General features: G+C 45.5%; 1 protein-coding gene across 2 annotated transcripts in view; it reads left to right on the top strand.

Annotated features, from left to right (window-relative positions):
* The window catches only part of HDAC1 (histone deacetylase 1), a 42,759-nt gene that overhangs the window by 4,683 nt on the left and 14,435 nt on the right, over positions 1 to 23,641 (top strand). For both annotated transcript variants that reach the window (XM_007979587.3, XM_007979586.3), the window contains exons 2-3: positions 4,387 to 4,499; positions 19,611 to 19,728. In XM_007979587.3, the coding sequence (XP_007977778.1) occupies positions 4,387 to 4,499; positions 19,611 to 19,728 (231 nt within the window). The remainder of the gene's footprint in view (positions 1 to 4,386; positions 4,500 to 19,610; positions 19,729 to 23,641) is intronic.

The following is a 23,641-nucleotide window of genomic DNA, read 5'->3' as shown; positions in this document are numbered from 1 at the left end:
TGCCTTGTTTACCTCTGTATCCCCAGCACCAAAAACAATGCCTAGCTCATGGTAGGTTCTCAATAAATATGTGTTGATTAAATGTATAACGATATAGAGTGAGGGGCCAGAGAGGTAAGTGAAGCAGAAAGTACCGGTTGCAGAAGCTAAAGAAGGGAGGGATTGGGCAGGTGTTGGCAGCAACTGGGGCAGAAGCTAGATTGTGGTAGATTGCAGTACATGGATGGCTAGATGAAGAGGAGACATTGGGTTGAACCCTTGTTTTGGAGACAGGGTCTCACTCTGTCACTCAGGCTGGAGTGCAGTGGCACGATCTCAGCTCACTCTTCCAAGTAGCTGGAACCACAGGTGTGCACCCTTTTTGTATTTTTTGTTTAGAAGACAAACGGTTGTCTTTTGTTTAGAGACAGGATTTCACCATGTTGCCCAGGCTGGTCTCAAACTCCTGAGCTCAAGTGATCTGCCCGCCTCGGCCTCCCAAAGTGCTGGGTTTACAGGCGTGAGCCACCATGCCCAGCTGGTTGAACCCTTTCAAAGGGAAGCTTGTGTGAGGTAGGGAGAGAGGATTATTGATAAGGGAGATGTAGTGGCTAAAAGTTGAGCATATTGAAATAATTCTTACAGAAAACAGCCAGAAGAGAGGGAGAGGGTGAAGATACAGGAAAGGGACTAGTAGTGATGGAGTTTCCTGAGGAGACCAGGGGAAATGGAAACCGGAGCCCAGGTAGAGACACCAACCTTCAACAAAATCCTTTGTGATGCGAGGGTAAATGGCAAGGAAAAGTTCAAATGGAGGTAAGTTTGAAGAGGAGAAGATAAGGAGAAAGTTGAGGGAGTTCTCAAGGTGAGGAAAGAGAATATTCCTTTTCCTGAGGGTGGAGAAGGGCAGTTGGTAGATTAGGAATCTTGAAGAGAGGAGATTTAAATAGCTGTTGCAAAAGTTGGGGGCTAGGGAAAGAAATTTGGAAGGATTGCTGGGCAGTGATGAGAATCATTTTGAGGCTGGAACCTGTGATTTTTGTAGTCATATCATTTTGCACAGTTTTATGATAACATTTTATGATAACATTCTCAGTTTAAGAGAAGAAAAATATGGGCCAGGCATGGTGGCTCACACCTGTAATCCCAGTAGTTTGGGTGGCCAAGGAGGAAGGATCACTTGAGGCCAGGAGTTCAAGACCAGCCTAGGCAACAAAATGAGACCCCCCCCCACCCCGCGCTCTACAAAACAACACAAAAAAATAAGCTGGGTGTGGTGACACGTGCCTGTAATTTCAGCTACTTGGGAGGTTGAGGTGGGAGACTGAGGCAGGTGGATGGTTTGAGCCCAGGTGGAGCCTGCAGTGACCCCAATAATGGTGCTACTGCACTCAGCCTGAGTGACAAAGCAACACCCTGCCTCAAAAAAAAAAAAAAGAAGAAAAGGTAGAAAGACCTCAGTCTTTAGATAAGGGAATAGACTTCTTTTTTTATTTTATTTTATTTTATTTTTTATTATACTTTAAGTTCTAGGGTATATGTGCACAATGTACAGGTTTGTTACATATGTATACATGTGCCATATTGGTGTGCTGCACCCATTAACTCATCATTTACATTAGGTATATCTCCTAATGCTATCTCTCCCCTCTCCCCCCCACTTTTTTTTTGAGACAGAGTCTTGCTTTGTTGCCCAGGCTGGAGTGCAGTGGCACGATCTCGGCTCTCTGCAAGCTCCACTTCCAGGGTTCACGCCATTCTCCTGCCTCAGCCTCGCAAAAAGCTGGGACTGAAGGTGCGTGCCACCACATCTGGCTAATTTTTTGTATTTTTAGTAGAGACCGGTTTCACCGTGTTAGTCAGGATGGTCTTGATCTCCTTAGCTCGTGATCCGCCCATCTCGGCCTCCCAAAGTGCTGGGATTACAGGCTGAGCCACTATGCCCGGCTGGGAATAGACATCTTACTTGAGAAACCGAGTTTTGCAGTGAGGTCATTACTTTGGGACTCAGATTTGGCTCTGCCATTGAGAAGCTTTGCAATATTAGGCAAGTCACCTTACATTTCAGATTACTCTCCTGTAAAATCAAAATGATAGGAGTTCCTATTATGAGAACAATGATGGGAAAGCTCTTTAAGAATTTAAAGTATGGCTGGTGCCAGGCTCACGTCTGTAATCCCAGCACTTTGAGAGGCCAAGGTGGGCGGATCACTTGAGGTCAGGAGTTTGAGACCAGCCTGGCCAACATGGTGAAACCCTGACTCTACTAAAAGTACAAAACTTAGGCGTGGTGGCACATGCCTGTAATCCCAGCTACTCAGGAGGCTGAGGCAGGAGAATTGTTTGAACCTGGCAGGCAGTGAGCCTGAAATCGCACCACTGAACTCCAGCCTGGGTGACAGAGTAAGACTCTGTCTCCAAAAATAAAAATAAAAATTAAGTCGTGCCTAAATAAAAAGGACAATTTCTTTTAAAGTCTCTCAGCAACCTGATTAAGATATAGAGATATGTCTTTATTTTAATTATAGTAAATTTAGTCATGAAGGATGCAGTCACTCAAGAAGTTATATAGAAGAGGATCCAGTGTGGAATTCTAAGGAAGTGGACAGTACCCCTCATGCTCCATACCACCCTGTCATAGCATTTGTCAATGTGTATAGGAATACACACAGCACGGTTGGCAAACTAATTAAAAACTTAGGAAAAGGATGGTTGGCCTGCACTATTGGAGGCTCACATCTGTAATTCCAGCACTTTAGAAGGCTAATCAGGAGTTTGAAACCAGCCTGGGCAACAAAGCAAGATGCCATCTCTACAAACAAGCAAACAAACAAAAACATCAAACAAACAAAAAAATGTAAAAAGAAAAGGATGGTGTCTCAGAGCCCCACCCTGACTACCCTCACCTCAGGTACTCCCTTAACCTTCTGGATAAGGTATCTTAGTCCTCCAGGTCTGAGCCTTGACTGGATGCAGGCTTGATAGGCAAGGGAGTTGCTAGGGATCAAGGCTCATGCCTTTTTTTCACTGGGTGGCGAAAGCTCTGCCTCAAGCTAATAAACCTCTAAGGAGAGATCTTTGGGTGTGTAGTTTAGTTGATTTTGCAACAGTGTTCAAGGAATTTTCTACCAGGTAGATTTTTTTTTTTTTTTTTTTTGAGAGGGAGTCTGAGTCTGGCTCTGTGGCCCAGGCTGGAGTGCAGTGGCCGGATCTCAGCTCACTGCAAGCTCCGCCTCCCGGGTTTACGCCATTCTCCTGCCTCAGCCTCCCGAGTAGCTGGGACTACAGGCACCTGCCACCTCGCCCGGCTAGTTTTTTTTGTATTTTTTAGTAGAGACGGGGTTTCACCATGTTAGCCAGGCTGGTCTCGATCTCCTGACCTCGTGATCCGCCCGTCTCGACCTCCCAAAGTGCTGGGATTACAGGCTTGAGCCACCGCGCCTGGCCACTACCAGGTAGATTTATAGAGCCCTCTAGATTAAGTGCAAACTAAAGTAGGTACCTGAGAAACCCAGTGTAGGGCCGGGCACAGTGGCTCATGCCTGTAATCCCAGCACTTTGGGAGGCTGAGGCGGGTGGATCACAAGGTCAGGAGATCGAGACCATCCTGGCTAACACAGTGAAACCCTGTCTCTACTAAAAAAAAATTGCAAAAAATTAGCCGGGCGTGGTGGCGGGCGCCTGTAGTCCCAACTACTCGGGAGGCTGAGCCAGGAGAATGGCGTGAACCCAGGAGGCAGAGCTTGCAGTGAGCCGAGATTGTGCCACTGCGCCCCAGCCTGGGCAACAGAGCAAGACTGTCTCAAAAAAAAAAAAAAAGAAAAAAGAAAAGAAAAAGAAACCCAATGTAGCTTTTAGCATATTGGATTTGGAGTCAGAAGAGTGGGCTCCAGATCATTCATTAGCTGTGTGATCTTGAGCAGGCACTTAACTTCTCTGAGACTCAATTCAATTCATTGAATCTTTATTGAGCCTCTGTGATATACAAGGCATATTAATCCTTGCCCTCAAGGGGTACCCAGTCTTGTGGATATAGTCGTGTAAATAATTCAGATATAAAATAATCCTAGCACTTTGGGAGGCTGAGGTGGGTGGATCACTTGAGGTGAGGAGTTCAAGACCAGCCTGGCCAACATGGTGAAATCCCACCTCTACTAAAATACAAAAATTAGCTGGGTTTGGTGGCACGCACCTGTAATCCCAGCAATTTAGAAGGCTGAGGCAGGACAATTGCTTGAACCTGGGAGGCGGAGGTTGCAGAGAGCTGCCGAGATAGCACCATTGCACTCCAGCCTGGGTGACACAGCGAGACTCCGTCTCAAAAAAAAAAAGAAAAAAAAAATTCCTGGGTTCTCCTGGGAGTGTATGTCTAACCGTTTAGTGAAGCTGTCACTGTCTCTTCTTCAGGGGATGTTGGAAATTACTACTACGGACAAGGCCACCCAATGAAGCCTCACCGAATCCGCATGACTCATAATTTGCTGCTCAACTATGGTCTCTACCGAAAAATGGAAATCTATGTGAGTTACCAGATGTGCTATTATTCCCTAACTGCATCTGCTCTGGTTCCCCATATGCCATTCATTGTCTTATTTTCTCCACCACTCATTTACATGTTGACTGCTGTTACAAGGCAGGTACAATAAATGATAAAGATTTTTGGCTGGGCATGGTGGCTTACGCCTGTAATCACAGCACTTCAGGAGGTGGAGGCAGGGGGATCACTTGAACCTAAGAGTTCTAGGCCAGCCTGGGCAACATAGGGAAATCCTGTCTCTACAACAAAATTTGGCCATGGTGGTCTCAGGTACTTGGGAGGCTGAGGTGGGAAGACTACTTGAGCCTGGGAGGTCGAGGCTGCGGTGAGCTATGATTGCACCACTGCATTCCAGCCTGGGGGACAGAGCAAGACTCTGTCTTAAAAAAAAAGTTAGGCTGGGCACAGTGGCTTACGCCTGTAATCCCAGCACTTTGGGAGGCCGAGGTGGGCGGATCACGAGGTCAGGAGATCGAGACCATCCTGGCTAACACAGTGAAACCCCATCTCTACTAAAAATACAAAAAATTAGCTGGGCGTGGTGGCGGGCGCCTGTAGTCCCAGCTGCTCAGGAGGCTGAAGCAGGATAATGGTGTGAACCCATGAGGCAGAGCTTGCAGTAAGCTGAGATCGCACCACTGCACTCCAGCCTGGGTGACAGAGAGAGACTCCATCTCAAAAACAAAACAAAACAAAACAAAAAAAACAAAGCCAGGTGCGGTGGCTCATGCCTGTCATCCTAGCACTTTGGGAGGCCAAGATGGGCAGATTGCTTGAGCCCAGGAGTTCGAGACCAACCTGGTCAACATGGCAAGACCTCGTCTCTACAAAAAAGTAGCCGGGCATGGTGGCAAGTGCATGTGGTCCCGGCTACTTAGGAGGCTGAGGTGGGAGGATCGTTTTGAGCCTGGGAAGCAGAGGTTACAGTGATCTGTGATTGCACTACTGTGCTCCAGCCTGAGAGACAGAGTGAGACCCTGTCTCAAAAAAACAAAACAAAACCAAAAAACCAAAAATTTAATGCCTAAATAAGAGTGAGTAGGACTGTGTTGAAGTAGATGCCAAATCTCTAGTTATCAGAGATAACTAGACTCTGTCTAACCTATAGATTCAGCTACAGGTGACTTCACTGATCTTTGAGTTTTTAAAGAGATGCTGGAAATCCAGATTATTATGTAAAATCTCCCAGGTTTAAAATGTTATCCCAAGAAACCTTGTCTCTACAAAAAATACAAAAAAAAATTAGCTGGCATGCTGGCCTGCACCTGTAGTCCCAGCTATCTGGAAGGCTGAGGTCAGAGGATCACTTGAGCCTGGGAGGTCAAGGCTGTGGTGAGCCGTGATTGCACCACTTCACTCCAGCCCAGGTGACAGAATAAGATTTTGTCTCAAAAAGAGAGTTAACCCAGAGTTGTTGCTTTTTGGTTTTTATTTGAAGCATGTATACAAACCAAACACATTAGTACATCTGTAGACCAAATAGGTCCAGTGGTTCCCGGTTTTAACCTCTCCGGAGACAGTGAGGAGGAACAAGTGAAGGGTTTTTAATGAAAGGGAGATAGGAACAGGCATGTATTTTAGAAGCAGAGAGGCTAGGTGAGTAGCTGTTACAAGAGTCCAAATGAGAAAATAAAGAGGGGCTGGGGGTGCATGTTGCCTTACAGCATAAGAATCTGTGGTTAAAGTCTGTTTCTACAGCTTGTAATCTAACAACGGTGGTATTTTTGTCACCCATTCCAGAGACTGAAAGGAGATGAGTGTTCTTTCCTAGATGGCCTTGTCATGTCTCTGGAGCCAGTGGAGGCAACTGGGGAAGCAAGGAAGGAAAGTAGAGGAGTAGACAGACCTTGGGACTACAGAGCTTTTTTAGGTGTGAAGGCAGCTGGGAATGAAAAACAGAAAAGGCAGAAGATATTTTTAGGTACTCTAGGGAGCAGACTATCTCTGCTCCCTAGAGCTCTGCTCCCTGCAGGCTGGAGTGCAGTGGCGTGATCATAGCTCACTACAGCCCTGAACTCCTGGGCTCAAGTTATCTTCCCACCTCAGCCTCCCAAGTAGCTAGGACTACAGGCAGGCACCACAATGCCTGTTTTTTTTTTTTTTTTTTTTTTTTGTGAGACAGGGTCTCACTTTGTCACCCAGGCTGGAGTGCAGTGGTGCGATCTCAGCTCACTGCAACCTCTGCTTTCTGGGCTCAGGTGATTCTCCAGCCTCAGCTTGCCAAGTAGCTGGATTTAAAGGTGTAAGCTACCATGCCTGGCTAATTTTTTGGTAGAAATGGGGTTTTACCATTTTGCCCAGGCTGATCTTGAATTCCTGAACTCAAAGCAATCCGCCTGCCTTGGCCTCCCAGAGTGCTGGGATTACAGGCGTGAGCCACCATACCCAGCCTCTCTTGGCTAATTCAAAAAAATTTTTTTGTTGAAACAGCGTCTTGCTGTTTTGCCCAGGCTGGCGTCAAACCCCTGGCCTCAAGAGATCTTCCTACTTAAATCTCCCAAAGTGCTGAGATTTTAAGCATCAGCCACCATGCCTGTATTCTTTTTTTTTTTTTTTTTTTTTTTTTGAGACGGAGTCTTGCTCTGTATCCCGGGCTGGACTGCAGTGGCCGGATCTCAGCTCACTGCAAGCTCCGCCTCCCGGGTTTACGCCATTCTCCTGCCTCAGCCTCCCGAGTAGCTGGGACTACAGGCGCCCGCCACCTCGCCCGGCTAGTTTTTTGTATTTTTAGTAGAGACGGGGTTTCACCGTGTTAGCCAGGATGGTCTCGATCTCCTGACCTCGTGATCCGCCCGTCTCGGCCTCCCAAAGTGCTGGGATTACAGGCTTGAGCCACCGCGCCCGGCCGCCTGTATTCTTTTTAAAAAATTATAAAAATGATTTTTGTTTTTTACCTGCAGTTCCAAGCACAGTATGTTTTAGGTTTACATGTTTGATTGTTATATAGATGGAGCCATACAGTATTTATTATGTGACTTTCTTATTTTTGCTAAACATGTTCTTGAGACTCACCCATGTTGATACATGTAGGTGTATTTATTTATTTATTTATCTATTTATTATTATTATTTTTTTGAGACAGAGTCTCGCTCTGTCATACAGGCTGGAGTGCAGTAGTGCGCTCTCGGCTCACTGCAAGCTCCACCTCCCAGGTTCACACCATTCTCCTGCCTCAGCCTTCCCAGTAGCTGGGACTACAGGTGTCTGCCACCATGCCCGGCTAATTTTTTCTATTTTTTAGTAGAGACGGGGTTTCACTGTGTTAGCCAGGATGGTCTCGATCTCCTGACCTCGTGATCCGCCCACCTTGGCCTCCCAAAGTTGGGATTACAGGCGTGAGCCACTGCGCCTGGCCGCTGTATTTATTTTTACTGTATTTCATTGAAATAAATGTATTCTAGTCTGTTATCTCATTGATGGGCATTTGATTTGCTTCTGGGGTTTGACTATTGCAAATACTGCTGCAATGAACTTTCTTGAACATGTCTCTTGATGCATATATGCTAAAGTTTCACTAAAGGATATACTAGGAGTAGAATTAGGTCAGGACATATGAAAATATTCACCTGTATTAGATAAAGCCAAAATAGTTTCCAATTGCCAGCTATGTAGGAGAATTGCAGTTGCTCTGAGTCCTTGCCAAAACTTGATTTTGTCAGATTTCAATTTTGTTGCTAATTTAGGTAGACATGAAATGGTATGTTACTATTATTTTAATTTGTATTCCCCAATTCCTATTCAACCTTTTTGCCCATTTTCCTATTTGGTTGTCTTTTTTTTTTTTTTTTTTTTTTTTTTTGAGACAGTGTGTCACTCTGGCACTCAGGCTGCAGTGCAGCAGTGTGATCTCAGCTCACCACATCCTCTGCCTCCCAGGCTCAAGCCATCTTTCCACCTCAGCCTCCTGAGTAGCTGGGACCATGGGTGCATGCCACCACACTCGCCTAATTTTTGTATGTTTGTAGAGATGGGGTTTTGCTGTGTTAACCGGGTTGGTCTCAAACTCCTGGGCTCAAGTGATCTGCCCACCTTGGCCTCCCAAAGTGCTGAGATTACAGGCATGAGCCACAGTGCCTGACCCATTTCTTTTATATATTAAATGTCCATTTTTACTTATTCATTGCATATATACTCATCAGGCACCTATTTTGTGCCAGGCAGTATGTGTGTCTGGCTTTGGGCTCTCTGTTCGGTGGACTTGGTCTGCTTATTGACCCATATGCCAATACCACAGTGGCTTAATTACAGTAGCTTTATATTATAGTAAGTCTTGTTATGTGGTAGCACAGTTCTCCCACTTTGTTCTTCTGAAAAAGTGATTTGGCTATTTGCCCTTTCACTTTTTTTTTCTTTTTCTCACTCTTTTTTTTTTTTTGAGACAGAGTTTTGCTCTTGTTGCCCAGGCTGGAGTGCAATGGTGCAATCTCAGCTCACTGCAGTCTCCACCTGCCGAGCAGCTGGGATTACAGGCATGCACCACTATAGCCAGCTAATTTTGTATTTTTAGTAGAGATGGGATTTCTCCATGTTGGTCAGGCTGGTCTCAAACTCCCAACCTCAGGTGATCCGCCCGCCTTGGCCTCACAGATTCTGGGATTACAGGTGTGAGCCACGGCACCCGGCCTCTTTTTCTCTCTTTTAGAGACAGTGTTTTACTCTGTTGCCTGGGCTAGAGTACAGTGGCACAGTCATAGCTCATTGCAGCCTTAAGCTCCTGGACTCAAGTAATCCTCCCTCCTCAGCCTCCTGAGTAGCTCTTCTTTTTAATTTAATCGTGATTTTGATACGCGTTTCACTAATTCACCAAGGTCTATTTAGATCTGATTCTGTTTGTTGTTGTTTCTGTAGGATCCTGGACTGTATTTCCTGTGTATTTTGTGATTTTGGACTGTGGGGTAATGCAGTAGCCCACTCTTATCTGAGCGGGGATACTTTCTAGGACCCCCAGTAGATGCCTGAAACCATGGATAGTACTGTACCCTATATATGTTATATTTTTTCCTATACATATATACCTCTGATAAAGCTTAATTTTTAAATTAGGTAGAGTAAGAAATTAACAACAATTGGCCGGGTGCGGTGGCTGACGCCTGTAATCCCAGCACTTTGGGAGGCCGAGGCGGATGGATCACAAGGTCAGGAGATCCAGACCACGGTGAAACCCCGTCTCTACTAAAAATACAAAAAATTAGCCGGGCGCGGTTGCGGGCGCCTGTAGTCCCAGCTACTCGGGAGGCTGAGGCAGGAGAATGGCGGGAACCCGGGAGGCGGAGCTTGCAGTGAGCTGAGATCGCGCCACTGCACTCCAGCCAGGGGGACAGCGAGACTCCATCTCAAAAAAAAAAAAAAGAAATTAACAACAATAATAATAAACTAGGACAATTGTAACAATAAACTGTTTACAGTTTCATGCATAGAAGATTCATTCCTGGCCAGACGTGGTGGCTTATGCCTGTTATCCCAGTGCTTTGGGAGGCCAAAGCCGGTACTGAGGTCAGGAGTTTGAGATCACCTTGACTAACATGGTGAAACCCTGTCTCTACTGAAAATACAAAATTAGCCAGATGTGGTGGCGCATGCCTGTAATCCCAGCTACTCAGGAGGCTGAGACAGGAGAATCATTTGAACCTGGGAGGCAGAGGTTGCAGTGAGCTGAGATCGCACCATTGCACTCTAGCTGGGGCAACGAGAAACTCCTTCCCAAAAATAAAAACAAAAGAAGATTCATTCCTACTGTAGATCTTAGCTCTTAGCGACTTCAGCACAGGATTTTTTTCTTTCCTTATTGTATTGAGAACTTCAACCCTTTCATGTAAAGGAAGCATAGCACAGCTTCTCTTTGGCATATTGCCAACATCACTACTCTTGTACTTTGGGGCCATTATTAAGTAAAATAAGGGTTTCTTGAACAGAAACACTGCGATACCTTGATAACTGACCTGATTACTGAGAGGTCTACTAAGTGACTCACAGGTGGGTAGTATACAGTGTGGATATGCCAGATAAAGGGATGATTCACACCCAGGGGACAGACCTGGATGTTACAGAATTTCATCATGAATGGCTCACAATTTGAAACTTATGAATTGTTTATTTCTGGCACTTTTCATGTAATATTTTTGGATAGTGATTGTGTGTCACTGGAACTGTAGAAACCACAACTGAGGATAAGAGGGCACTGCTGTATTCTTTGGAACTTTGAGTCCTGGGATGAAGATGGGTTGTTAGAAGGTGATTTGCTTTTACCTTGTAGAAGAGGTAGCATTTGAGATGAGCTCTTTCCTTCAGAGATTTGGGATAAGGGATGAATTTCAGATAATAGGAAGAACATGAGCACAAACATTGTTGAAAAGCTCTATAGCTCTCCAGATCTTAAGGAAGAGTTGTTTGGAGTATAATATTTGTGAAAGAGAGTGGGGCAATTACATTGGGAAGGGAACCATGTGAAATTTCTTGATTGCTATATCAAAGAACTTAGAATCTTTACTTCGTCAACAGGGTGTCATTGAATGAGAGCAGTACATTAATGTTTTAAGATTTTTGTGATACCAGTATGGAAGATGGAAGATGATAAGGCTGGATAGAAATAGGACCAATTAGGAGGCCAAAAATACTCCAAGTGAGATTTAATTTATGTATGGGTTTTGTTTTGTTTTATTTTTTCTTTTTACTTATTTATTTTTGAGATGGAGTCTTGCTCTGTCGCCCAGGCTGGAGTGCAGTGGCGCAATCTCAGCTCACTGTAAGCTCTGCCTCCCGGGTTCATGCCATTCTCCTGCCTCAGTCTCCTGAGTAGCTAGGACTACCGGCGCCCGCCACCATGCCTGGCTAATTTTTTGTATTTTTGTATTTTTAGTAGAGACGGGGTTTCACCATGTTAGCCAGGATGGTCTCGATCTCCTGACCTCGTGATCCGCCTGCCCCGGACTCCCAGGCGTGAGCTGCGGTGCCCGACCTGTTTTATTTTTTGAGATAGGGTGTTGCTCTGTCATCCAGGCTGGAGTGCAGTGATGTGCTCACAGCTCACTGCAGCCTAACCCTCCTGAGCTCAAGTGATCCTCCCACCTCAGTCTCCTGAGTAGCTGGGACTACACTGTGTGCTACTATACCTGGCTAATTTTTGTATTTTTTATAGAGATGGGATTTCCCCTTGTTGCCTAAGCTGGTCTCAAAGTGCTGGGCCCAAGCAGTCTGCACCCCTTGGCCTCCCAAAGTGTTAGGATTGTAGGCATGAGCCACTACACCCAGCCAAGAGTTAATTGGTTAGGTCAACAGTTACTCATTGAGCAGCTGCTGTATGTCAGGCACCATGCTTGTTGCTTCAAATAAAGGTAGAACCTGCTCCTGGCCTCCCAGAGTAGACCAAGCAAACATGCAATTTCTATGCAGTGTGGTGAGTGAAATGATAAGGGAAGTACAGGCTTCTCAGGGTAGCATTTCAGAGAGTTACTTAACTGAGATTCCGAGAGGTCAAGGACAGCTTTTTGGGGGAATGGGCTTTTCTTCTCTCTCTCTCTTTTTTAAGAGACAGCCTTGGCTGGGTGTGGTGGCTCACGCCTGCAATCCCAGCACTTTGGGAGGCCGAGGCAGGCAGATCATCTGAGGTCAGGAGTTCGAGACCAACCTGGCCAACATGGTGAAACCCTGTCTCTACTAAAAATACAAAAATAAGCTGGGCATGGTGGTGGATGCCTGTAATCCCAACTACTCGGGAGGCTGAGGCAGGAAAGTGGCTTGAGCCTGGGCGGCAGAGACTGCAGTGAGCTGAGGTTGCGCCACTGTACTCCAGCCTAGGCAACAGAGCGAGTCTCAAAAAAAAAAAAAAAAAAAACAAAAAAAAACAAAGCCTTGCTTTGTTGCCAAGGATGGAATGCAGTGGCTATTCCTGGGTGAGATTATAATGCACTATAGCCTCAAACTCCTGTGCTCAAGTGATTCTCCTGCCTCAGCCTCCCAAGTAGTTGAGACTACAAGTGTGTGCCTGGGTTGACTTTTAATTTGCAATCTAGAGGGTGAGTAGAGGGTGTGAAGAGAACAGTGTTCTAGGTCATAGCATGTATAAAGGCCTAAAGGTGAGAGAGATGGCCCTTGGGGAACTGCAAGCAAAATGGTGCTTGGCAGATTGGCACAGTGAATGAGATCAATTCAGCCTCTCAAACATGTTTTATTTAACTCACAAAGTATTTTAAGGGCTTTAAGTTAGTGACCAACCTTTAAAAAATGAAATCTGTCCAGAAAGGATCTGGCAGTTGGGCCCAAATTCCCTCATGGCAGTCATTAGCTAGAGCTATGTAAATAAAGGCTGTCCTCTGCTCACCAGTGTTTTGTTTATGTTTGTTTTAAACACCAAGTTAGTTAGCTAAACTGACTGGCCCTTATGAGTGCTTTGAGTTTGGTGTTCCCTGGGATAGAGCACAAAATATTTAGGGGAGTGCAAGTAGGGTGAGTAGGCAGATTATTCTGGTTTTCCAAGCCAGGTTAAAGAGTTTGAACTTGATATTTTGAGTAATGAAGCCATTGAAGTGTTTTTAGAGGGGAGTGACATGATTCAGTTTGCATTTTGAGACTGATAACTCTATAACAGGCACAGTGACACATGCTCGTAATCCCAGCTACTGGCAAGGGTGAGGCAAGAGGATCACTTGAGCCCAGGAGTTCGAGACCAGCCTGGGCAACATAGGGAGATCCTGTCTCTAAAAAAGAAAAAGACAGGCCGGGCATGGTGGCTCACGCTTGTAATCCCAGCATTTTGGGAGGCTGAGGCGGGTGGATCACCTGGGGTCAGCAGTTTGAGACCAACCTGGCCAACATCCCCATCTCTACTAAAAATACAGAAATTAGCCGGGCGTGGTGGCGGGCGCCTGTAATCCCAGCTACCTGGGAGGCTGAAGCAAGAGAATTGCTTGAACCTTGGAGGCGGAGGTTGCAGTGAGCCAAGATCGTGCTGCTGCACTCCAGCTGGGTGACAAGAGTGAAACTTGGTGATAAAAAGAAAAAAAAAGGCCGGGCGCGGTGGCTCATGCCTGTAATCCCAGCAGTTTGGGAGGCCGAGACGGGCGGATCACAAGGTCAGGAGATCGAGACCATCCTGACTAACATGGTGAAACCCCATCGCTACTAAAAATACAAAAAAATTAGTGAGGCGTGGTGGCGGGTGCCTGTAGTCCCAGCTACTCAGGAGGCTGAGGCAGGGGAATGGCGTGAACCCAGGAGGCGGAGCTTGCAGTGAGCCGAGATCGCGCCACTGCACTCCAGCCTGGGTGACAGAGAGGGACTCTACCTCAAAAAAAATAAAAAAGAGAAAGAGAGAGAGAGAGAGAGAGAAAGAAAGGGGGAGCGGGAGAGAGAGAGGGAGAGAAAGAGAGAAAGAAAAAGAAAGAAAGAAAAGGAAGAGAAAGAAGGAAGGAAAGAGAGAAAAGAAGGAAGGAAAAGAAAGAAAAGAGAAAAGAGAAGAGAAAAGAAAGACAGAAAAGTCTGCCTGTAGTATTGAGCATAAATTAACAATGGTTAAGAGGGAGGCTAGGATACCAGTTAGGAGATTGTTGCCAGAATCCAAGTCAAAAAAAATGGTAGCCCCGGAATGGACGTGGACAGATTTGACAGATAATACATTGGTGGTAGTTTCAAGAGAAGCTGAATGTAGTGGATGAAAAAAGAAGAATCAAAGATATTACCCCAGACCGGGCATGGTGGCTCATGCCTGTAATCCTGGTACTTTGGGAGGCCGAGGCCGGCAGATCACCTGAGGTCAGGAGCTTGAGACTAGCCTGGCCAACATGGTGAAACCCTATCTCTGCTAAAAATACAAAAATTAGCTGGGCGTGGTGGCGGGCGCCTGTAATCCCAGCTGCTTAGGAGGCTGAGACAGGAGAATTGCTGAACCTGGGCAGCAGAAGTTGCAATGAACCGAGATCATGCCATTACACTCCAGCCTAGGCGACAGAATGAGACTGTCTCAAAAAACAAAACAAAACAAAAACAAACAAACAAAAAAAACAAAGGTGATGCCCTGGCTTCGATCTTGAACAGCTAGGTAGTTGGTGCTGAGAATAGGAAACCTGGGAAAGAGGGGCATAGGAAAAATAGGGTAGTAGATGCAATCAAGATTATGGAGTCACGAGAGAGACTGGCAATGGGTTGAAATGGGAAAGCAAAAGAGGGCAGAGTTTAAAATGACACTTAGGTTTTCAGCCTGAGTAGACATTGGTATCATTAACAGAAATAGTGAAAGAGAACTTCTGGAAGTTAAGTGGAATTTGAGTGCTTCTAGGCTTTCAACAACAAATTGTTTAGTCCAGTTGAATTTGAAGTGCCTTTAGGATTTGTGGGTGGAGCAGACTGAGAAGCTATTGGACCTATGAATCTGGAGCTCAGAACTAAGATCAAAATGGAGTTTGTGCAGTCATCTGTGTAGAAGGGATAGCCAGACCAGAGTTTTGATGACATTAGGAAGAGGGTAAAGGGCTTAGTATAGTAAAAACAACTTGGTATTTGGAGCCAAGTCTTTTTTCTTTCACTGTGGGTGTTTTGGTTTGCCTTTTTAGAGATAGGGTATCACTGTTTGCCCAGGCTGGCCTTGAACTCCTGGGCTCAAGTGATCCTTACATCTTAGACTCCTGAGCAGCTGGGACTACGGTGCATGCCACTGCACCTGGCTTCACTATGGCTGTTTTTCATAAAACAGTATCTGTCGTTCAGTCTTGTATGCGGCATTAAATTAAGTGAGGATTAAATGAGAGTCAAAGTACCTGGAGCCAGATCTCTGGATTCCTTCCAGTTTACCAGCTGTGTAACCCCAGGCAAATTACTTAACTTCTCTTTTCTGTAGTTTCCTCCCTGTGAAATAAGGATAATAATAGTATGAATTTTTTTTTTTTTTTTTTTTTTGGTGATGGAATTTCACTGTGTTGCCCAGAGTGCAGTGGCGTGATCTTGGCTCACTGCAACCTCTGCCTCCTGGATTCAAGCGATTCTCTGCCTCAGCTTCCCGAGTAGCTGCAATTACAGGCGCCTGCCACCACGCTCGGCTAATTTTTTGTATTTTTAGTAGAGATGGGGTTTCACCATGTTGGCCAAGACTGGTCTCGAACTCCTGACCTCAAGTGATCTGCTCCGCTCAGCCTCTCAAAGTGCTGGGATTACAGGCATGAGCTATTGTGCCTGGCCGTGAACTTTTTTTTGTTTGTTTTTTGTTTTATTAGATGGATTCTCACTCTGTCGCCCAGGCTGGAGTACAGTGGCACCATCTTGGCTCACTGCAACCTCTGCCTCCCAGGTTCAAGCAGTTCTCTGCCTCAGCCTCCTGAGTAGTTGGGATTATAGGTGCATGCCACCACGCCCGGCTAATTTTTGTATTTTTAGTGGAGACAGAGTTTCACCATCTTGGCCAGGTTGGTCTTGAACTCCTGACCTCTTGATCCACCCTCCTCAGCCTCCCAAAGTTCTGGGATCACGGATGTGAGCCTCTGTGCCCGGCCAAACTTTTTTTTTTTTGAGACAGAGTCATGCTCTGTTGCTCAGGCTGGAGTGCAGTGGCACGATCTGGGCTCAGGAACCTCTGCTTCCTGAGTTCAAGTGATTCTCATAACTGCAGCCTCCCGAGTAGCTGGAATTACAGGCGCCCGCCACTGTGCCCGGCTAATTTTTGTATTTTTTGTAGAGATGGGATTTTGTCATGTTGGCCAGGCTGGTTTCAAACTCCTGACCTCAAGCAATCCTCCCACCTCGGCCTCCCAAAATGCTGGGATTATAGGCGTGAGCCAACGTACCTGGCCATGAACTTTAAAAGTGTTTTTTTTTGTTTTTTGTTTTTCAGAGATGGGGTCTTGGGAGTCTGAACCTATTCTGGCTAGGAGAGGTTGCCCGATAATTTATTTTATTTATTTATTTTTTTGAGCTGGAGTCTCGCTTTGTTGCCCAGGCTGGAATGCAGTAGCATGATCTCAGCTCACCGCAGCCTCTGCCTCTGAGTTCAACCAATTCTTCTGCCTCAGCCTCCTGAGTAGCTGGGATTCCAGGCACCCGCCACCACTCCCAGCTAATTTTTGTATTTTTAGTGGAGATGGTGTTTCACTGTGTTGGCCAGGGTGGTCTCAAACTCCTGGCCTCAGGTGATCTGCCCACCTCAGCCTCCCAAAGTGCTGGGATTACAGGTGTGAGCCACTGTGCCTGGCCCTGATAATTATTTTAAAAAAGAGAAAAAGACAGGGTCTCACTATGTTGTCCAGGCTAGCCTTGAAGTCCTAGGCTCAAGTGATCCTCCACGGCTTAGATCTTTAAAAGGTTGTTGTGAGAATCATATGAGATAGTATTTAAAGTGTCTGAAAGAGTGAATGTCATAGAGGAAACAATAAATGTTGGCTGTGTATTGAAAATGCTTTATAAAATACAGAAAATATGGCAGGTTCTCAAATAACATCACTTCACTCAGCATCATTTAATTACAACGTTGAGAAAAATAATTGATATCTGGCGTGGCCACTACCTGTGTGGTGTTTGCACATTCTCCCCTTGTCTGTGTAGGTTTTCTCCGGGTACTCCATTTTTCTGCCACATCCCAAAGATGTGCATGTGAGGTGAGTTGGCATGTTTTCATGGTCCTAGTCTGAGCAAGTGTGGATATGGGTGTGAGTGCACCCTGTGATGGAATGGCATCGTGTCCAAGGTTGGTTCCTTGTGCTGAGCTGCAGGGACAGGCTCTGGCCACCCTTGGAAATGAATGATTGAATTCAAATTATTGTCAAATAAACATTCATAAAGTAGACAATAATCATACAGATGCACAACAATAAAAGATGTGATACAGAAACACTCAGTGAGCCAGCCTGCCATATTTATTATTGTTCGTTTTTGAACTGCATGATGGCAGAAGGTTCTCCTTACAATTTTCACTTTGCATACATTTATTATGTGATTTAACCCACCACCACCACAACCACCATCACTCACTGGTTCACCAAAAATTGGGTAAATAATAATGTATATATTTTTTGAGACGGGGTCTTGCTCTGTTGCCCAGGCTGTAGTGCAGTGGCAAGATTACAGCTGACTGCAGCCTTGACTTCCCTGGGCTCAGGTGATCCACCTTAGGCTCTTGAGTAGCCGGGACTATAGGCAAGTACCACCACAGCTGGCTAATTTTTTATATTTTTGTAGAGACAGGGTTCACCATGTTGCCCAGACTAGTCTCAAACTCCTGGGTTCAAGTGATCCACCTGCCTTAGCCTCCCGAAGTGCTGGGATTTTAAGCATGAGCCACTGCACCCAGCCCAATAATCATCTTCCTTATTTTTATAAATCTTTCTTAAATATAGGGATAGTTCACATTTATTTCAGTATTTAATGTTTGAAGTGCTTTGGGTCTTTATTTAGAATTTTAGTGATGTTTTTGTGACAGAAATATGCTGTAGGAGCTTAAATTCTTGTTTATATCAATTATGTTATGGTAAAATTGGTTTCTTAATACATTGTTTTGCCTACAGTCACAATTTCCAGGAACCTGTGGATAACATTAAGTGAGGACTTTTGTTGTATCGGTAATTAGAGAGGCAGAGGGTCATCTCTGAAGAAGACTACCTTTAAGGGATGGGAGGAAAAGAAGAGAATTTTAAAAAGAGGGAAGGAGGAATCAGAATGTTGGGATAACCAGGAAATTATCTTGTCAAGGAAGTGGCAAGGGGAGGATGTGATAAAAATTGTTGATGTGATGACTTATAAAGGATTTCCCATCTGTTTCCGTTGTCATTAGATACCCTTTTTTCATGAACTCTTGGAGCCATTTTGTCCATAATTTTATGATACATATATATACATATATATTTTTATTTTTAATTTTTGAGAGGGAGTTTCGCTCTTGTTGCCCAGGATAGAGTACAGTGGCGCAATCTCAGCTTGCTGCAACCTCCACCTCCTGGGTTCAAGCGATTTTCCTGTCTCAGCCTCCTGAGTAGTTGGGATTACAGGTGCATGTCACCACGCCCAGCTAATTTTTGTATTTTTTGTAGAGACCAGGTTTCATCATATTGGTCAGGCTGGTCTTGAACTCCTAACCTCAGGTGATCTGCCCGCCTCAGCCTCCCAAAGTGCTGGGATTATAGGTGTGAGCCACCACACCCGGCCAGTTTTATATAATATTTAATAATAAAAAGTAATAATTTTGTAGGCCGAGCACAGTGGCTCACGCCTGTAATCCAGCACTTTGGGAGGCTGAGGCCGGCAGATCACCTGAGGTCAGCAGTTCGAGACCAGCCTGACCAACATGGCAAACCCCGTCTCTACCAAAAATACAAAAATTAGCTGGCTTGGAAGTGGGCACCTGTAATCCCAACTACTCGGGAGGCTGAGGCAGGAGAATCTCTTGAACCCGGGAGGCGAAGGTTGCAATGAGCCGAGATCGTGCCATTGCACTACAGCCTGGGTGACAGAGTGAGACTCCGCCTCAAAAAAAAAAAAAAAAAAAAAAAAAAAAAAAAAAAAAAAACAGAAAAAAAAAGGCCTGGTGCGGTGGCTCATGCCTGTAATCCCAGAACTTTGGGAGGCCGAGGCAGGCGAATCACAAGGTCAGGAGATCGAGACCATCCTGGCTAACACTGTGAAACTCCGTCTCTACTAAAAATACAAAGCAAAGCTTGCAGTCAGCCCAGATCGTCCCAGTGCACTCTAGCCTGAGCAACAGAGTGAGACTCCGTATCAAAAAAAAAAAAAATAAAATAAATAAATAAATAAATAATAATTTTGTAAAGCACCTTACAGTTTACAAAGAGATTTAACAACCTCTTCCGATTCTCTTAACTTCCCTGTGTGGTCCATGTTGTCCCTGTTTAATAAATGAGGAAATGGAGGTTCAAGAGATAGTAACTTGCCTAAGCAACAGAGCTTGAGTTACTCTAGGCCTTCTGATACTCTGTCTCCTTTGGTAATCTTGTTTGCCTAGTTAGCTTGTAAATTTCTTGAGGCCTGAATCTAATCAGTTATTTCTTTTTATTCTTTATAGCACCTAGCTCCGTACTGCTCAGGAAATAGAAATATTCAAACTCGATTGAGTGGACTGGCCGTGGTCAAAAATAACTTGCCCTTTCTCCCTTCTGCCCTCTAGCGCCCTCACAAAGCCAATGCTGAGGAGATGACCAAGTACCATAGTGACGACTACATTAAATTCTTGCGCTCCATCCGTCCAGATAACATGTCGGAGTACAGCAAGCAGATGCAGAGATGTAAGTCCATTCTGTTCCTCCACACTCTCGAGCCCCCAGTTGCATCTTACTTTCCACTGCAGAGGCCTGCTCTGCTGTCCTGGCACCTCCCATTCAGTGGACACCAGATTTCCCCTACCTCCTAAAGGTGCCAGAGTGCTTTTTCCCCTCAAGTCAGGTTTTTCATGTTTCCTGATTTGTGAACAATAGAGGTAGTACTTTTTCTGGTTATGTTCACAACACTGTCCCAAGAGTACTGTAATTATTGTAGTGGAAAAAGCACTGACCTGGGACGGACAGACAGTAGATACAGTAAAATTTAACTCTAACTCTCAGCTGACTGGGCAAGTCACTTCTCAGATTTTTGTAAAGTGGACTGGGCCATGTGATCTCTGATTTCTGTCCAACTGTAACTGTTTTAACTTAGTGGGTATTGATTGAGAATTTAGAGGCCACTCAGGACAGATTCTAGATGGTGTAATCTTTGAGATGAGGTGATTGCGCCCCTGGCCCCTTGGACTTGAAACTTCAGAGCAGGTCTCATCTTGGAAGCCACGCTTAGTTTGTAGGAATCGTGGGAATTATTTTAGCTGTGGGGAAAAACAAAAAGTATTCAAATTTGGAACAAAACTATCATACCTGACTTCCCCCCTGTGTTATTTTAGAAATTATCTCTAGCACCTAAGACTTCATATAGTGTAACAGCATTGACCAGAAGAAGTTTTGTTTAATTTTTTTTTTTTTTTTTTTTTTTTTTTTTTGAGACGGAGTCTTGCTCTGTCGCCCGGGCTGGAGTGCAGTGGCCGGATCTCAGCTCACTGCAAGCTCCGCCTCCCGGGTTTACGCCATTCTCCTGCCTCAGCCTCCCGAGTAGCGGGGACTACAGGCGCCCGCCACCTCGCCCGGCTAGTTTTTTGTGTTTTTAGTAGAGACGGGGTTTCACCGTGTTAGCCAGGATGGTCTCGATCTCCTGACCTCGTAATCCGCCCGTCTCGGCCTCCCAAAGTGCTGGGATTACAGGCTTGAGCCACCGCGCCCGGCTGTTTTGTTTAATTTATGACAGCTTAGATTGAAGTGTCAGAAAATATGCGGCACTTGTTTATTGCTGCTGACTACAAGGTAGTCTTATTCCCAAGGAAGAAAGGTATTTATAACTATTATTATAACTAATAATAACTGTACAGTGGTATTGATGACAGAACCACAGAGACCTTCCCTGAAGCATTAAGCTTCTTTGCTACCGACAACTCCAGGAGCTGCCAGCTGCTCTGAGTGAGGTGTTTGTTCTGAATTGCAGGGTCTTATTTCCCTCCAAGATGAGGCAAATTCATGCCTTTCCTGTAGATGGCTTTAGAGGTTTCCATAACCCATTTAGGCCAAGGATCAGGCTGTATTCTCAGCAGAGTGGGCTGTCACTAGAGGAGCAGCTTGCTATTAAAGTAAGAAAATAAGCTTTCATGTCTTAGTTTGAATCCTTGGTCTCCTAACCCCTCTGGTGTTATTTCCCCGCCCCCTCCCTTTTTTTTTTTTTTTTTTTGAGACAGAGTTTCACTCTTGTTGCCCAGGCTGGAGTGCAATGGGGCGATCTCTGCTCACCACAACCTCCGCCTCCTGGATTCAAGTGATTATCCTGCCTCAGCCTCCCGAGTAGCTGGGATTACAGGGATGTGCCACCACACCCGGCTAATTTTGTTTTTTTTTTTTTTTTTGAGACAGAGTCTCGCTCTGTCGCCCAGGCTGGAGTGCAGTGGCCGGATCTCAGCTCACTGCAAGCCCCGCCTCCCGGGTTCACGCCATTCTCCTGCCTCAGCCTCCCGAGTAGCTGGGACTACAGGCGTCCGCCACCTCGCCCGGCTAGTTTTTGGTATTTTTTTAGTAGAGACGGGGTTTCACCGTGTTAGCCAGGATGGTCTTGATCCCCTGACCTCGTGATCCACCCGCCTCGGCCTCCCAAAGTGCTGGGATTACAGGCTTGAGCCACCGCGCACCCGTAATTTTGTATTTTTAGGTTTCTCCATGTTAGTCAGGCTGGTCTCGAACTCCTAACCTCAGAGATCCACCGGCTTTGGCTTCCCAAAGTGCTGGGATTACAGGCGTGAACCACCGTGCCTGTCCTGTCTTCCTCTTAAAGAGGGAAAACAGGTCGGGCACGGTGGCTCACGCCTGTAATCCTAGCACTTTGGAAGCCCAAAGTGGGAGGATTGCTTGAGCCCAGCCAGGAGTTTGAGACCAGCCTGGGCAATATAGTGAGACCCCCATCTCTACAAAAAAAATTAAAAAATTAGCTGGGCATGGTGGTGCACACCTGTGGTCCCAGCTACTCGGGAGGCTGAGGAAGGAGGATCTTTTGAGCCTGGAAGGTCGAGGCTGCAGTGAGCCATGATTGTACTACTACACTCTAGCCTGGGCAACAGAGTGAGACCAAAAAAAAAAAAAAAGACATTAGTGCCTATTTCCTAGTGAAGGATGAGGGGATAAGTGAAGATAATGTATTTAAAGTATCTACCCTCAATGAATTGCTTTTGATATTTTGCTGTTGTATAATCGCTTTTGCTATTATGACTTACTATTTTTATTATTTACAAACTCATCAAGGCAGACAAAATACTATGCCCTTAGGAGTGTGCAGGTTCTGCTCTGGTGCTCCAATTTTTCTGAATCCAGCATTCTAAAGTTGTACATTAAAAATTCAGTCTGGCTGGGCATAGTGGCTCACACCTATAATCCCAGCACTTTGGGAGGCCAAGGCAGGCAGATCACCTGGGGTCGGGAGTTTGAGACCAGCCTGGCCAACACAGTGAAACCCCGTCTCTACTGAAAATACAAAAATTAGCTTGGTTTGGTGGTACATGCGTGTAATCCCAGCTACTCAGGAGGTGGAGGCAGGAGAATTGTTTGAACCCAGGAGGCAGAGGTTTCAGTGAGCCGAGATCGTGCCACTGCACTCCAGCCTGGGTGACAGAGCGGGACTCCATCTCAAAAAAAAAAATTTGGTCTGGGCACCTATAGTCCCAACTACTCAGGAGGCTGAAGCAGTAAGATTGCTTGAGCCCAGGAGTTCAAGGCTAGTTTGGGCAATATAGTGAGACCTGATCTTTAAAAAAAAAATTTTCTAATTAAAATAATTAGGTCTTGGATTTTTCTGTCATCAGAAATGGGGGTAGGAAGAATAAGCCTCTCTAAGGACTTCAGAGTACCTCACTGAGTTGATTCATAGGGTTATGGAGGGTCAGAGTAGACAAAGACTTTAGACATCACTTAACACAGTGCTTTATAACCTGGGATATCTACCAAGACAGTAATGAGCTCTTTTTAAAAAAAGAATTATTTTTATTTTTATTCTTGTTTTTAGAGATAGTTTATTATCCAGGGTAAGTACAGTGGCAAGATCATAGCTCACTGCAGCCTCAAATTCCTCTTTTTTTTTTTTTTTTTTTTTGAGACGGAGTCTTGCTTTGTCACCCAGGCTGGAGTGCAGTGGCGCGATCTCAGCTCACTGCAAGCTCCACCTCCCAGGTTCATGCCATTCTCCTGCCTCAGCCTCCAAGTAGCTGGGACTACAGGCACGCACCACCATGCCCGGCTAATTTTCTGTATTTTTAGTAGAGACGGGGTTTCACCGTGTTAGCCAGGATGGTCTCGATCTCCTGACCTCGTGATCCGCCCGCCTTGGCCTCCCAAAGTGCTGGGATTACAGGCATGAGCCACCGCGCCCGGCCTCAAATTCCTCTTACTCCTTAACTTGCCCTTTTAGAATATGTACCAATATCTAACCTAGGCGCTGGATGTAGTAGAATGCACCTGTAATGCCAGTGCAGGAGGGATAGCTTGAGGCCAGGAGTTCAAGACCAGCCTGGGCAGCATAGTGAGACCCCCCATCTCTTTAAAAAAAAAAAAGTAAAAAATTAGTTGGGCATGGTGGCACATGCCTGTG

Source organism: Chlorocebus sabaeus, chromosome 20, assembly GCF_047675955.1.
Source record: "Chlorocebus sabaeus isolate Y175 chromosome 20, mChlSab1.0.hap1, whole genome shotgun sequence".
In the NCBI taxonomy this organism is placed as follows: Eukaryota; Metazoa; Chordata; class Mammalia; order Primates; family Cercopithecidae; genus Chlorocebus; species Chlorocebus sabaeus.
The sequence above is the reverse complement of the archived record's forward strand: the minus strand, read 5'-3'. Positions and strand labels throughout refer to the sequence as shown.